Raw genomic sequence first — 14097 nt, forward strand, 5'->3', positions numbered from 1 at the left:
GAAGAACCACCCAACAGGAATCTAACAAAGGCCGAAAAGTTCTCAGCTTTCTGGACTATTTGCATTGGAGCTGCTGGGTAAACCACATGTGTTTGAACTTCAGAGCTGCAAAGATTCGCATCAATTAGCCGATAAAATCATAAAATAAATCACAACTTCTCTGATAATCATTCGTTATTCGTGTGTCTTTTTGATCGTATGAAACATTTCCCAGTTCCATTTCCAGTTCCTGTGAGGATTTATTTCTATTCTTCGCCCTTAAGTGTTTTTAGTAAATTTATTATCTTTGGAGAAACTCACTGTTTGTCCAGGTGATCTGATGACATCACCTCAGGCTTTAGGAAACTGTTACACATACTTTTGACAAAGGATTAATCAAGAAAACAACTGGCAGATCAATGAGACGGTCGTTAGTTGCATCACTTTTTCACTTTGAGCCTCAAACTTTCAACTAAACTGCATTTCACTACTGTACTTTTCTTACCTAGAAGATCTATTGTAAAAACTATAAATACCACAGCACTGAAAAAAGGAAAGCATCTGTCCGAGTCCATCTGCAAACCTGATCTACATGTCGTCTACAATTTAAAAAATGGACCATTGGTTCCAAATGTAAACAAAAAACAACTCAGCGACAGTTCATCACTTGAATCAAACATTTTATAAACTCTAAAATCGGATCCATTCGTTTCATATTTATCTGAACGCAACAATTTTCCCCTTTCTGTTTCGGGTCCTTATCAGTCCAGCTGCCAGTGTTTGTGATTGTGTGTTATGGTTACTGCTGTTCCTCTCGGAGCAAGGTGCCAAATGGCTTCCTCCCACGCCATAAGCTCCGGGCTCTCCGTTTTAACACAGATCATCCTTCTACAATAAAAGCAGTGTATTAAACCAAAACCACAATGACACACATAGCAGTGACCTGGCTCTCTGTGATTACTCTTTCACCAATCGCTCCGTTTGCCAGACGACCGCAGGTGCTTTCGCTAATCCCCCCGTCCTGATACTGACTCTGGGCCTCGTCCTCACAGCACAACACAAAACAACACAAAACAGGACTGTGACAGTTTGTCCAGACTGTTTGTATCCGCAGATTTAATCACATCTCTCTTCAGCTGTTTGGATGCTACAGTATCCTCTCTTCATTGCATCTGTATCTGTCTCTAAAAGCAAAGAAGCTTCTACTCTCTCTCTCTAGGCCTGATGATAACTTTCCTTCCCTACATGTTACCTCGGTGTATCCTCACCTGCAGTTGCACTTCGACGTGTTTTGAAGTTAAACAGAGAAAGATTTTTTTCAGGCGGAAATTTGTTTTTCATAAATGGACTTCATCCAGCTGAACAGACTGAAAAAACATTCAGCTTTTGTCTCCGAGGCCGAGGAACGTGGATTCGATTGCCGCCTAGTCGTCAAATAGTAAAAACGTGACTCAGTGTGTTTCTTAAACGTCTGTCATCAGCGATAAAGAAGAAAAAATAGAGCTGGAGATTTAAAACCGAGTAACCAATGGGCACGAAGCATCAGTATATTTTGGGAAAAGGACAGAAAGAGACCATGTGAGATCAGTGGGATGAGGTAAAAAAAAAAAAAAAAAGGTGTGTGTGGGAGACGGTGATGCCATGAATGAAGACAATCTGAACATCCACACAGCAAACAGTATTAGGCTCAAAGCGCTGTGGCCTAGTTCGATGTGACTCCCAACACCCACTAGATTTGCAAGGTGGTTGCTGCAATGCAGACACATCTGAGGAGGCAGATACGGCGGACACCAGGTGCCATCGCAACTCGAAATAGCCAGTTATATAATTACTGCTATAACGATACAACACAAACCTGCTGGATTAGCGGTTTCTTTCACACCCGGGTCAACGCTCCTGCCGCTGTGAGATACGATGGATTAAACAGCAGGGAAATGTGGCATTTTGCAGATGCACCAATGTAAACTGACACGGCTCTGGCAGTTGGCAGCAAAACCTTTTAAATTTAGAGGAAAAGTCAGTGGATTTTTTATTCTAATATAAGCAGCAGCAGAGTGTGTATTTACAATTAAACCATCTGCTCTTCGCTGGCAAATTCATCACATCTGTTATTCTAGTCGTTCAGGATTTTTTTTGGACCCTGTTTCAAAGTCACCAGGATGTTTTTCTGCACCACTTTGCACATTCCCAGTGCAGGTTCCACACACACACACACACACACACACACTCACACACATGTGTCTGCCAGACCTGACGCTACTGAGGTCGGGCCTGAGTCGAGTCCTTATGTAAAACCCCACCCACTCTTGAACTCTTGTTAGCCCCGCTTTGTTGGAAGTTCATCCAGGCCCACATGCAGACAGTTAGAAAAGGTCAGAGATGTTCCAGGAAAAGAAAAACAAGTTCAACGCTCAGGACGTTGGAAAACCTTTTTAAAAAAAACTGAATCTGTGGAGAAAGTTGATCATATACGAGTCGTCTTTTACACTTTCTGTGATAATAACTAATGCACAGTCTCTGATCTGCCTCCTCCTCACTGCTCTTCCTTCCCCCCTGCTGTTTGACGCCTCCTCAGCTGTTTAGTAATGATGGCGATGAGTGCTACCAATCTGACCCAATTAGCAGCCTCTTGTTCTGGTGCTGGTGGAAATAGCTTCCACTGCACCATAATCAAACAAGATTCCTCATTAAAAGCCGTCTCCCCTGTGTGTGCGATAACCTCTCGTTGTTTCCGTCTCTTGTCCCATTTTGTCTCTAAAGTCTCTTTGTCATTTTTTATTTCACTTCACACTAGAAATTATCTTAATTAAAACTTTATGCAATAAGTGCATCGAAGTATCTGATGATAAAACATTATATGACAGCATGAGGAGCAGTGTTCAGCCATAAAATAGTTGGATAAGCGATGACCTGCAAAACTACAACTTGATTACCCATCAATTTATTTGTCCTGATTATGCAAATGAGATATAAAAATGTCAATTTGTGAGTGGTGCTGGTTGGCAACTTTTGTTACTTTTAGACAAAGCCTTTAACTAACAAAGAAAGATGATCAACAGGTTTCCATGGTGTTGCACTGCTCCTTTAAAAAGATAACAACTAATTTATGTCCACATAACCAACATCCAGGAGAATGTGGGGATAAAAACACTCACTTTTTGACCATGCAGGTCAATATAATGCAGACACCCAAAGATTTCAGTCATATGTGATTGTGCTGCTGTAACAGCCTCCACTCTTCTGCTTCAGGACTTCAGACCCTGGCTGCAGGAATTCGCTCCCATCGGCCACAGGAGCATTAGTGAGGTCCAATACTGATGTGGGGAGATAAGAACCGGTTCAGTCTGCGTTCAAGTTGCTCTCAGAGATGTTGGATGGGGTTGAGGTTAGGCCTCCGTGGAGGATAGTCACCTTCCTTCACACCAAACCAGTGGGAAAAACAACTTTTTTATTGGGCAGAGGCCACAAGGATGGATGCAAACTGTTGCCTTAACTATAATTAATGGTGCAGCCTTAATTGGCACAAAAAAAGAACAAAAGCTCTGGACCACAACTAGGGAAAAAAAGCCTAAACAGGATCCAGGGTGTCTACAATATCTTTGGTCGTGTGTTAAAAACACAAAAATTCAAAAGTAAGCGGCTGAGAGGGAGGTCCGAAACCTCAGGCCAGCTCTAGTGTTTCCCCCTGTCAAGATGTTCATGACATGAACTGTTGCTTCAGTTCAGTGAACTAACAGCTCACATAAAAATCCAGACAGCAAAAAACTGGATATCGTCCCTCGACTTGTTTCCTCGGTAGGAAAACAGCAGAGATCTTCGGCCTCGCTGTTAAACAATCGGTCAGTTCTGCTGATGCAGCATCTCAGCCGACCATAAATGTGCACAGAACTAGTGAGTCATGGATCAATTTACTGTGAACACAGATAAAAAAAGAAAAAGAAACGAAGGAAATACATTCCTGAAGGCAAATGTGAAAAAATATAAACATCCATCTATGATCTGTTGAGCAGATGACATGAACACCCACACAAATGTAGGTGGCGAGTTGAGGTTTGGCCCCTCCGGGCGGCGCTGGCACCAGATAAAGGACACGTCGCGCTTCGATTAATTAATAACAAGCTAAAACACACGTGACATGTGATTAGTTTAAAATATTTTCAAAAATCATCAAAAGATCATGGCTCTGTATGACAGATGTAAAGAAAAAAGACACTTTCTATATCTGTGAGTTATGGATCAAGAAACTGAAGATGGGTTTCATTTTTTCTGCGTACATGTCTGACTGTTAATGATCCAAATTATGGAAACCAATAAATAACAGATGTGACCGGCGGGTTGAAAGGCAAATACATTTCATTCCTTTCATTCACCGACTCATTTTCACACATCTTAGAGGTTTCAATGATGCCGATTATTTTCTCAAAAGCATACAAATGCATCATTAACTAACAGTCTTGGATACAGATATCTGCTGCTTTATGTGTTGAGGACAGTTTGGCCAAAAGCGATGGTCAACAAGTGGCGAGGGATGACTAAAAAACATGGACAAACAACAGACACCAGTTCAAAGCACATCTGTGTTCATGTGTCTGAGCGTCAGGCCTCCGTGTGAGTGTTGACATTACTCAGTCACCACAATCCCTGTTCCTGTTCTAGATGCACTGAGCCGGACTCCTCTGCGGACAGATGGGGATCCGTCCGGTTTTCACAGAACCAGGAGGGACCAGCAGACCGCACACAAGCACAGAGAAGCCCGCGACGCACCGGCCGAAGGTGGAGGAGGAGGAGGAGTTGATATCAGCCCCCTCCCCGATGACATGACTCGGATACTGGTGAGATCGGTAGTTACTGTGGTGACGCTGTCTGCTCCTGCACGGCACATCTGCAGTTTAATACGATGCTGACATGACAGCAGCTGAACTTTACCACATGATACTGTAATTTTTCAAATTTAATTTGATTTGATTTGATTTAGGGATGTGCACTTACATTAATCATTTAAAATACAAAAAGATGGGATGCACCAGATTTAGCACAGAGCTAATTTCCATCTGTAGTCCATAAAACATAAAATACACACAATGTTTTGTACATTCCCACACACACACATAACACACAGCATCCTAGATATTTAAAAAAGAACTAATTACATGTGCAAATAGCATTAAAATAGCACTGTAGAATTGTATAGTAATTAAAAATGTGTATGATAAATACCTGGTCCTTTCATTTAAAGCAGCTGCTCAGTGTCGACTGAGAGTTGGATTGAATGTAGATTGATGAGAAAGCAATACACAGTAAAGTGTTAAAAAAAGAAGTGAAGGATGCTTTCTGAAGCCTCTTTACATGAGATCATAACTGGACTGAGACTAAAACCACCACAGGTCACTTGTAAAATGTTGGCATCCTCAATTAAGAGCTAGTAGAAGACATGGATATATGTCACAGCAGCTGGTATTATGAAAAAAAAGACAAATGTAACTTCAGATTATTGAATTGGTCAACTGGTAAATGTAATACTTCATCCTCTCTTACAAAGTGTCATGTAACAAGCCTGCTACTCAGGGTAATATGAGCTAGCAGCTAGCAGAGGCTAACTTGCTTTGCGAGAGCCAAGAGACGACCGAATGGGGATTTCCATAAAGATGCTTGATGTGAGCAGTTGGACGTATCAATAGCAGCCTGTAACAACTCATTACAAGCTGTGGTGAAAGTGATTTACAGGCATAATAACCTGATATAAATATGTCAAGAGTATGACATTAAAACGTCTCATCTCTTGAGTTTCATAAGAACGTTTTGTTCACCACTCCTAGCAACTGCTGCTGTGGCTTTTGTTTCAACTAAAAATAACATTGGACTGATGGGTACGTCACACGCTGCTGTTTACTTTGGGAAAAACAAAACATTTCCATCTCCCAACAAGAACCTGGCCAACACCACCAACACCATGTCAGGAGAAACGATTCAAGAGAAACCAATTATTATTATTATTATCTGGTTTCACCTAAATGACACTGCAGGAGCTTTAACACTAACAATGAGTTGTGATACCACTGTGCAGAAAGGTCAAGCTGGGTTATGATCTTTATTCTCACACATAAGAAGCTTTGAGTGCAGGTCATTGTTATTAGGTGTTTGCCAGTTGGACCTATCCTGTGCCATTTTCCATTCATTACCTTTCAGATCCGTGTGTGTGTGTGTATGTATAATGAGGTTTTATTTGTCTTATGTCTCCGACTCGTCTTTCGCTTGAATCAGCCTCAGTAAAATTCAACCCCAAATAAATTGTGTTGTACTTTTTTCCCCCCGCTCTCTCTCTCTCTCTTTCTCTCTCCGAACAATTCAAATTGCAAACAGACGACAACCCTGTCCTGCCAACTTACAGTGTTTGTTTAAGCGTGGCTGTGCGTTCGTATGTGCACACGTGTGTGCTCGTGAATGACTCACTTGGACAAGATCACAAGTAGCCCTGTTGTACTGCTGCTGTGGTGGGTTTTTTCTCTCTTTTCTTTTTTTTCTGGGGAGGTCTGATCCCAATTTCCGAGGCCCTCCATCTCTTGTCCAACGGGAATCTCTTCAACAAATCAGTCAGCTGTGAGGGAAAGAAAGAAAAAAAAAAAAGTATATGATTGTTCCCATCTCCTCACCTAGAGATCCCACACTCCCCCCTCCTCTCTAGAAAACACAGGCTGGTGTCAGGCAGTAGAGATGGGAGGAAATAAGTGGGTCACTTTCTGTATATGGAGCAGCCGGAGAGGCAGCGAGAGCGCTGCATTTAACTGCTCCACTTTCTGAGCCCACACTAAACCCCAGAACCATTGCTCTCTGTCACCTTCAACCGTGGCATACATTAATAATGGCATCAAGACGAGATATGTGTGGGAAGACGCAGGTCCTCGTTGTCAAAAGCATTGTGTGTAATGTGTAAACAGCTCCCCCAAGTGGAACAGTGTGGACAGAAATAAGAGGACACCCAGCCTCAGACGTCCCTCTGCAGAGGCTCCCAGTTTAATAACTTATCATGGATCCATCTCCTCTTATGGTCTGATGGTCACTCTGACCTTTTATTCCTTCTTTTCTTCATGCTTATGCTTAGTCTTTTTATTATTATTCATTATTTATGCTATGACAGGGACTGCTCTCAAAGAAAGTCTTGTTGTATAGAAATATGCAATGACAGTAAAACATCTTAATCTTAATAACCTTTCTGATAGACTGCATATCTCATGAGCAGCTCAATCAAAGACAAAGAATAATTTGCATTAAAGACCAGTGTATTTCTTACCTCATGACAACCACTCTCCTAGAGCGACATCCATCCTGACCCTCTCCGGTTCATCATGTCAAAATGTCTATAAAAAGTAAATTGAATCAAATTATTAATGCAGTTCAATAGATTCCAGGCTGCTGACCTCTACAAACACAAATATACAGATGTGTGAGTATGGATGGTATCAAATTAGTATAAAAAAGAGTGTGTACGTACATTGAAGGATTATTAGGTTCATTATGAATATTCTGGCACTTGGAGGGTTGAAAACTGGCAACTTCAATAATTTGACTGCAGAGTAAAATCATATGAAATAGTGACATTATCAATGAATTAAATGATTGATTTTCAGAAAGCAGGTTTTCTCACCATGTTCTGACATGTTTGCTTTCCTAACGAGTGCCCTCTGCCTCTCAGGAGGACTCCAACAGGTACTACAGATGGCAGAGCTTCGGTCCCACTGACAAAAAGACTGAGGAATTGTGGGTCGATCTGAACACCCTGCACAAGAGCCAAGTCCGAATCCATGGGATCCTGTCCAACACACATCGGCAGGCAGCGGTGAGAGGAGCACACACACACATATACAGTATCTGTCTGATTTCACATTAAGATATGTCTGATATTTCTTTTTCCACAGAGAGTGGCACTTTCTTTTGATTTCCCTTTTTACGGACACTACCTGAGACAAATCATCGTAGCAACTGGCGGTGAGTTTTAAATTAATTTACATGACTTGGTATCACGGCGGCACTCATCAAACTGCTTTCCTCTTCCAATCAGGAGTCCAAACCTCTACCAATGCACTGAAGGAGACTTTGTCCTACCCTGGGGAAATTTTCAGGCATGCCAGGCCATAATATATCTAATTAAATGTACATGCCTTCATTTTTTTGTGATGATTTTAATTGCCTAAAGGCCTGATGTGCATGTCCTAAATTTTGAATCCAAAGAAGATTGAGTTGTTTGTTGATCCAACATTGCTTGAATGTCCAGTAGTGGAGATAAAAATAGACACTTTCACTGTCTCACAGTGACACATATACAGGTTTACACATTTATAAAGTCTATCTATCTATCTATCTATCTATCTATCTATCTGGAGATAATGTGAAATTCAAAGTTCTAATGTGTTTTATAAGAGGTTTAAATACAAGCAAATATTCAATAATTAATAAATTACAATAGTCTTTGTTGATTTTGGTCCGTATCCAGATGCTATTGTGGTTTTATTTCATATGTTTTCATGGTAAACATTGTTGTAGTAAATAGGAAAAATGCAACATGCATTAGAAGTGTATGTGAAAGCATTTTTAAACACATGTACCTGTGTTTCCATCACTCTCCTCCACTCTGCAGGGTTCATCTTCATGGGGGAGATTACCCATCGAATGCTGACTGCCACTCAGTACGTTGCCCCGCTCATGGCCAACTTCGACCCCAGCTTCTCCAAAAACTCAACAGTGAGGTACTCGGACAACGGTAAATGGGAGCTCCTCGGTGTCGTGTGTAGAGTCCGGGAGCTCCTGGATGTCTCTGACTGGCCTCTGTGTCTCGCTGTGCTCAGGTAATCTATTCGTGGTACAGTGGGACAAGGTGCGGCTAAAGGACCGAGAGGCCGAGGGGGCTTTTACTTTCCAGGCGGCTCTCCACAGAAATGGAACCATTGTTTTCAACTACAGAGATGTAGGTTATTGGTTTCCTCATCGTCTGTGTTGTGATCAAATTAATCACTTTTATGGTGAAATTGAACAAATCTTATTCAATGTTAAAACAAACTGCTGCACTTTTTCAGGTCCCTGTGCCTGTGGAGAAGATTAATTCCACCGAGCATCCGGTGAAAGTGGGACTGTCTGATGCTTTCATGGCGTTTCTCTCCTCCTCACAGGTCACAGGTCAGCTCTTAAAAAAAACATAATAGTCTATTTCTCAGATTTTAAACTCACTTCAAAAACTCTGGATGTCTATTGGTGCCATGGTGACTAAAAAACATATTTCTTCTTCCTCTAATAATAATGCCATATGTTTCCTGTTATTATTACCTATTACATATCAAGTGTTTTCACTGTCAAAACAAAGATGCTTTTAATTTATTGTATTTTAACTTTAACTTTCTTTATTTTACTGTTTTTTATCTGCTGTGCAGCACTTTGGTAACTTTGTTGTTTTTAAAATGTGCTATACAAATAAAGTGGATTGGATTGGATTTCTTATTGTAACAAACTAGCAGACTGGGATATTAATGCACATGTTGCATGTTTTGTCCATATTCTAACATTTTATAACGTCTCTTTAAATTGTCTTGAAGATCCTAAGCGGCGAACCATCTACGAGTATCATCGTGTGGAGATCGACACGACAAAGATCGTCAGCGGATCTGCTTTTGAGTTCACTCCTCTACCCAGTGAGTGTTCAGATTACCAAGCCTTCAGATGATTTTTTTTTTAATTCATCGCTCTAACTCCAGAGCACTGTATCTCTCATTCCTTACAGCTTGTCTTCAGCACACCTCCTGTGACCTCTGCCTGACATCCAACCTGACAACCGGCTGTGGCTGGTGCAACACACTTCAACGGTGGGTGTAAGCGCTAAAGATTTAGAGAAGAGGAGAACCTGGCTCTTCTCATTATGTTCTTGCTGTTTTCCAGATGTTCTGACGGTATCGACCGGCACAGACAGGAGTGGTTAGATTATAACTGCCCTGAAGAGGTGAGATAAATCTATCCATGTATACAGCAAAGACATGCTGATGCTTATATCATGTCTCTTGAGTCATTCCTGTGGGAATTCTCTCAGGCCAAAGGCACATGTGAGGACTACAACCCGGTTCTACCTGAGGGGTCTATGAGCTCCTTCAACCACTCCTCCCCGGGTCCAACGCCTTCTTCGGCGGTGCTCGAGGACCAGCCAGTCACTAGAGGTGAGTTTCTCCATGGGAAGGATCTAAAGGGAAACACAAGAGTGAAGATATGTAAGTAAAGGTTAAAGGGATAGTTCAACATTTTGGCATGCAAAGCAGCTGATGCGCGTTCCCGTCGGGAGCAGTTTCTGCAGTCTCTGCATTTACCTCAAAAACAACTCTGTTTCATAATGTTCCTCTATAATCTCATAGCGTGGTGAATGTGCAGGTCACAACTTGTCCACAAGAGCATTTCGAAGTTGTTGGATTGTGTATTTGATGCATTTAGCTTGTCTGATACCTTGGTCAAAGTTATCCGAGAGCTCAAGTCTCCTGGGTTTCTCATTCTTTTGCAGGCTGCTGCTTTATTTCCCTTTTTCACTCTAAAATTGTGGAAAACAAAAATAATACACTGATATTGCTTAAAATATTGCAAAAGAGCCAGAATTTTTGACCAGGGGTGCCCAAACTTTTGCATGCCACTGTACATGTTGAAACGTTTGTACCAGCAGTGCCTCAGCCTTTTTGCCCTAAGAGTCTCTGATTTCCTTCCTCTCAGATTTACAGACGGGTGCTCCAAAGCACAAGGGGATAACAGAGAACACAGCCATCATAGCAGGTGTAGTGGCCGCCCTGGTTCTGCTGGTGGCTCTGACCTTACTGGCTGTCTACTACATCAACACACACCCTACAGTGGCTCCACCGTTCTACCTCATGCAGGTAAGAAAAGACAACCTCAGTTTACACACCACAGCTTCATACACTGCTGCCCGGCCTTCAGTAACTTACTGTCTGGTGTTTTGCAGCGACGCACCAATAACTACTGGCCCTCTATGAAGTTCAGAAACCAGGGCTGCCACTCCAGTTACGCTGAGGTCGAGCTCGGGGGTCACGAAAAGGAAGGATTCATTGAAGCTGAGCAGTGTTGCTAAAGGGTCCTTGCAGGACTTGCAGGACTCAAGTCAGAAGAAGAAAGGACACCATCTTGAGGATTGTAGCGGCACTACAGGAGGAGGAACATGGACGACAAGGATCAGGCAGACCATCAACACAGGATGCCCCCAACTACTCCAACCTTGGCGGCTGGACAGTGTTTTTACTGTAACCCGCTCTTGTAGCTCTTGCCAGCTTTCTCTGTGTATCTTGCTCTTTGCCATCACATACAGGAGATTAGCCATATCGGCCAAAGGTTGGAGGGTCTGAGAGGAAGTCGACTGTACAGAAACGATGAGATGCAAAATGTGTAACTGTACAAAAACCCATCGATCCAAGGGGATGTCAGGGAATGTATTGAACTAGCCTTCATACTGCAAACCAATGTACAGCTCAACTTAACAATGTGTTTTGTTTTGGTTTTTTTTGTTTGTTTGTTCATTTTTATCCAGTCTATGGAGTTATTTTTTTGTTTCTTGAAACTTCTACGCGAGCAACGATTGGTTCATAAAATGTTATATCTCTGGACTACAACAGATATTTAGCTATATAACTGATAGTGATTATAATGATCATCTCGAAACATCTCTGGAGAAACTGTTTGGATGAATTTTAGAGACATCAAGTTGTTATGACAGTTTTCTTTGGGACCTTTCTGTTTAAATGTCTTCTAATAAAAGCTGGTGGTGAGTGTCGGTATCTATCCTGTGGTTGGTGGGGAGATGAAAACGAATGGCACAGATCACCTTCAGGTTATTACAATAAATATGTCAGACACACCTGTTAACAATGGTTACAGTCAAGGCTGTAACTTTGGGTTGAACATTGTTAATCAGTTGTGGTGATTAACACGTTTATTCTGACAGGACTAATGTTTATTCATTAGTTTATCACCACATGCCACTGTTACTGTATTTCTTACAAGGCAGGTAAACTCATGACACAATTTGTGATTTAGGAAGCCTGCCTGCAGAGGTATTATGAACATAGCACGCCACACCTTACCTTGTCATTAATACAATGTAAAGACAAAAATTTGATTCAGAGAGGAAAGCTGATCAGTTTTCAGATCAGGTAGCCTAAATCCTACCAGCACATTTAATATGTGGCCTCCTCTCCTAGCTTTACCTCCTAGCAAACTAGAAACCAGCTAAGTTAAGACAACAATTCACTTGTGAACTGAATTATATGACTATTACCTCCTTTTGGACAGTGTTTTTCTCCTTTTATGTGAGGAACCAACTAGGCTATTTAAAATTATGTGTTGGCCTTTTGGCCCATTTTCATTATGTTTCTGAGCAGAATATGGACTTGGATTTGATTTTGGGGGGTTATAAACCCCCTAACCCCACATAAATTACAACCTTGGTTACAGTTACAGCATCTCATTATGCTGTTCTATTACTGAGGTAAATGACCTGGCTGGGGGAAGAAAAGGCCTCCACTGTAACTAGCAAATCACTGCCACATGGTGGAGCCATGAGAAATACAGTTAGTTACAAAAAGCACACACTTATTCCACACGACAGATTAAGCTAAATCATTATAATATCCCAGAGCAGATTGAGGATGAACAAATGGAGCTAAATAGCAAGCAGAAAGTCCTGTAGCTAGTGTTACTTTAGCTAATACATATCAGGTTTAATATTTACATACAAACATGCTGACTTCTTGTAACTAATATCATTATTGGTTCAAACCTATGGGTCAAACAAGCTTTCTCAATGAAAACTTCCTGTTAGCTCTTATGGGTTCTTCTAATTAGCATAACCAATGCTGCCACTGCAGGCCACAAAATACGAATCAAATTATCTTAATTAATGACACACAAACAAGTAATTATGTTAGAATATGGATTACAGGTCGATGAAGGAACATTAAGAGGCAAAACAAAGGTAGTACTGCCTTACTTTGACCTCATTTGGCCAATTTAAATTCACTTTTGTAACTTACTTTACCATTATCCAGCAGATCAAGCTAGCGCAGGTGGAGCATGCCATTTCCAGGGAGGGGGGGTAGCAGTGGGGTCGACGACCGAGTTATGCTAACTTTAGTGAAGTTTAAATGAACAATAAAACAATGAAACAACGTAAATATTAAATATACGTGTTTGGGGTTTGATTAAAAGCTTAAAATGTAAGTTAATAATTCAATTTCAACCAATGTAACATGGTACGGCTGCGTTTGTTGTAGCGGTTAACCACAAAAAAAATCTTAACGGCTAATGTTAGTTCACGTTAGCTAACGTTACAGGTATCGGTGAAAACAAAATGTTGGTTTACTACGACGGTACAGAAAAGAGGGGGCACCCGGATTTGAACCGGGGACCTCTTGATCTGCAGTCAAATGCTCTACCACTGAGCTATACCCCCGATGCGTTAACATGGAGCTGTAATCTGTATATATTTTGAGATGGGATCAACATTTTCTGGTATGATATGATATTGTTTTTTTGTTGTTATTGTAACCCTAATGTTAAGTTAGCATTGTCACTAAACGCTGTACTTTATCACATAACGTTAACGTTAGTTTAGCATTTCGCTAACGTCCGGATTAATTTACACGTTGGTTGTGATTTATCGCAGTGTCCAGCAGAGACCGCCAACCACACACAGTTAACTTAGACCGTGTCCATCCAAAGTTACAACAGATTTATCGTTTATTCAACCATTTTTGTCATTAGTGTGTCTTTTTTTTAAACCTACAGCCATTGTTTCTGACCTAGTTAATAATACAAAAGCGTTTCAGACCTGACGAAGAACTTCACAACGGGTTTGTATTAACTTTTCGTGGGGAAACAACCTCAGACATCACAACAAAATTAAACTTTTGTGGCCATGAACGGGTATTATAGAGTCTTTAATGTATTTTAAACGACATTAACTTACTTTGTGGTATCGTTTGTGTCTCCTTTTAAGGTTATTGTAGGCTACATCCTAATGCATTTTAAGCGGTCTTCAGGTACCTCGCAGAAACTCGGAATTCACAACCTCGCAGTCTTATGTGGAAATAT

The 14097-nt window shown here is 41.2% G+C and overlaps 2 protein-coding genes, 1 long non-coding RNA gene and 1 other non-coding gene across 5 annotated transcripts in view; 1 reads left to right on the top strand and 3 right to left on the bottom strand.

Moving 5' to 3' along the window:
- The window catches only part of LOC146967263 (dickkopf-related protein 3-like), a 22665-nt gene extending 14906 nt beyond the window's left edge, over positions 1-7759 (bottom strand). The window contains exons 1-3 of the mRNA XM_085761235.1: positions 7622-7759; positions 7268-7334; positions 6430-6574 (exon numbers count right to left, since the gene is read on the bottom strand). Of these exons, the coding sequence (XP_085617361.1) occupies positions 6430-6536 (107 nt within the window). The 5' untranslated portion in view covers positions 6537-6574; positions 7268-7334; positions 7622-7759. The remainder of the gene's footprint in view (positions 1-6429; positions 6575-7267; positions 7335-7621) is intronic.
- plxdc1 (plexin domain containing 1) overlaps positions 1-11783 on the top strand; it is a 14332-nt gene extending 2549 nt beyond the window's left edge. Inside the window, exons 2-13 of the mRNA XM_085761230.1 lie at positions 4636-4811; positions 7670-7813; positions 7893-7962; positions 8612-8734; positions 8820-8938; positions 9048-9147; positions 9561-9656; positions 9746-9827; positions 9901-9961; positions 10049-10172; positions 10711-10871; positions 10958-11783. Of these exons, the coding sequence (XP_085617356.1) occupies positions 4636-4811; positions 7670-7813; positions 7893-7962; positions 8612-8734; positions 8820-8938; positions 9048-9147; positions 9561-9656; positions 9746-9827; positions 9901-9961; positions 10049-10172; positions 10711-10871; positions 10958-11083 (1382 nt within the window). The 3' untranslated portion in view covers positions 11084-11783. The remainder of the gene's footprint in view (positions 1-4635; positions 4812-7669; positions 7814-7892; positions 7963-8611; positions 8735-8819; positions 8939-9047; positions 9148-9560; positions 9657-9745; positions 9828-9900; positions 9962-10048; positions 10173-10710; positions 10872-10957) is intronic.
- Positions 10020-14054, bottom strand: LOC146967265 (uncharacterized). 2 transcript variants are annotated; one of them, XR_015034376.1, is made up of 3 exons: positions 13973-14054; positions 10941-11154; positions 10020-10195 (listed from the first exon to the last, which is right to left on the bottom strand). It is a non-coding gene; the product is annotated as an uncharacterized LOC146967265 (long non-coding RNA). The 2 variants fall into 2 exon arrangements; XR_015034377.1 differs by lacking the exon at positions 13973-14054 and adding an exon at positions 12995-13037.
- On the bottom strand, positions 13385-13456 carry trnac-gca (transfer RNA cysteine (anticodon GCA)). Its single transcript has one exon. It is a non-coding gene; the product is annotated as a tRNA-Cys (tRNA).
- Positions 14055-14097: the final 43 nt, after the last annotated feature.

This window comes from Trachurus japonicus, chromosome 19 (genome assembly GCF_045865225.1).
Source record: "Trachurus japonicus isolate A0001 chromosome 19, Traja_1.0".
NCBI classification, from domain to species: domain Eukaryota; kingdom Metazoa; phylum Chordata; class Actinopteri; order Carangiformes; family Carangidae; genus Trachurus; species Trachurus japonicus.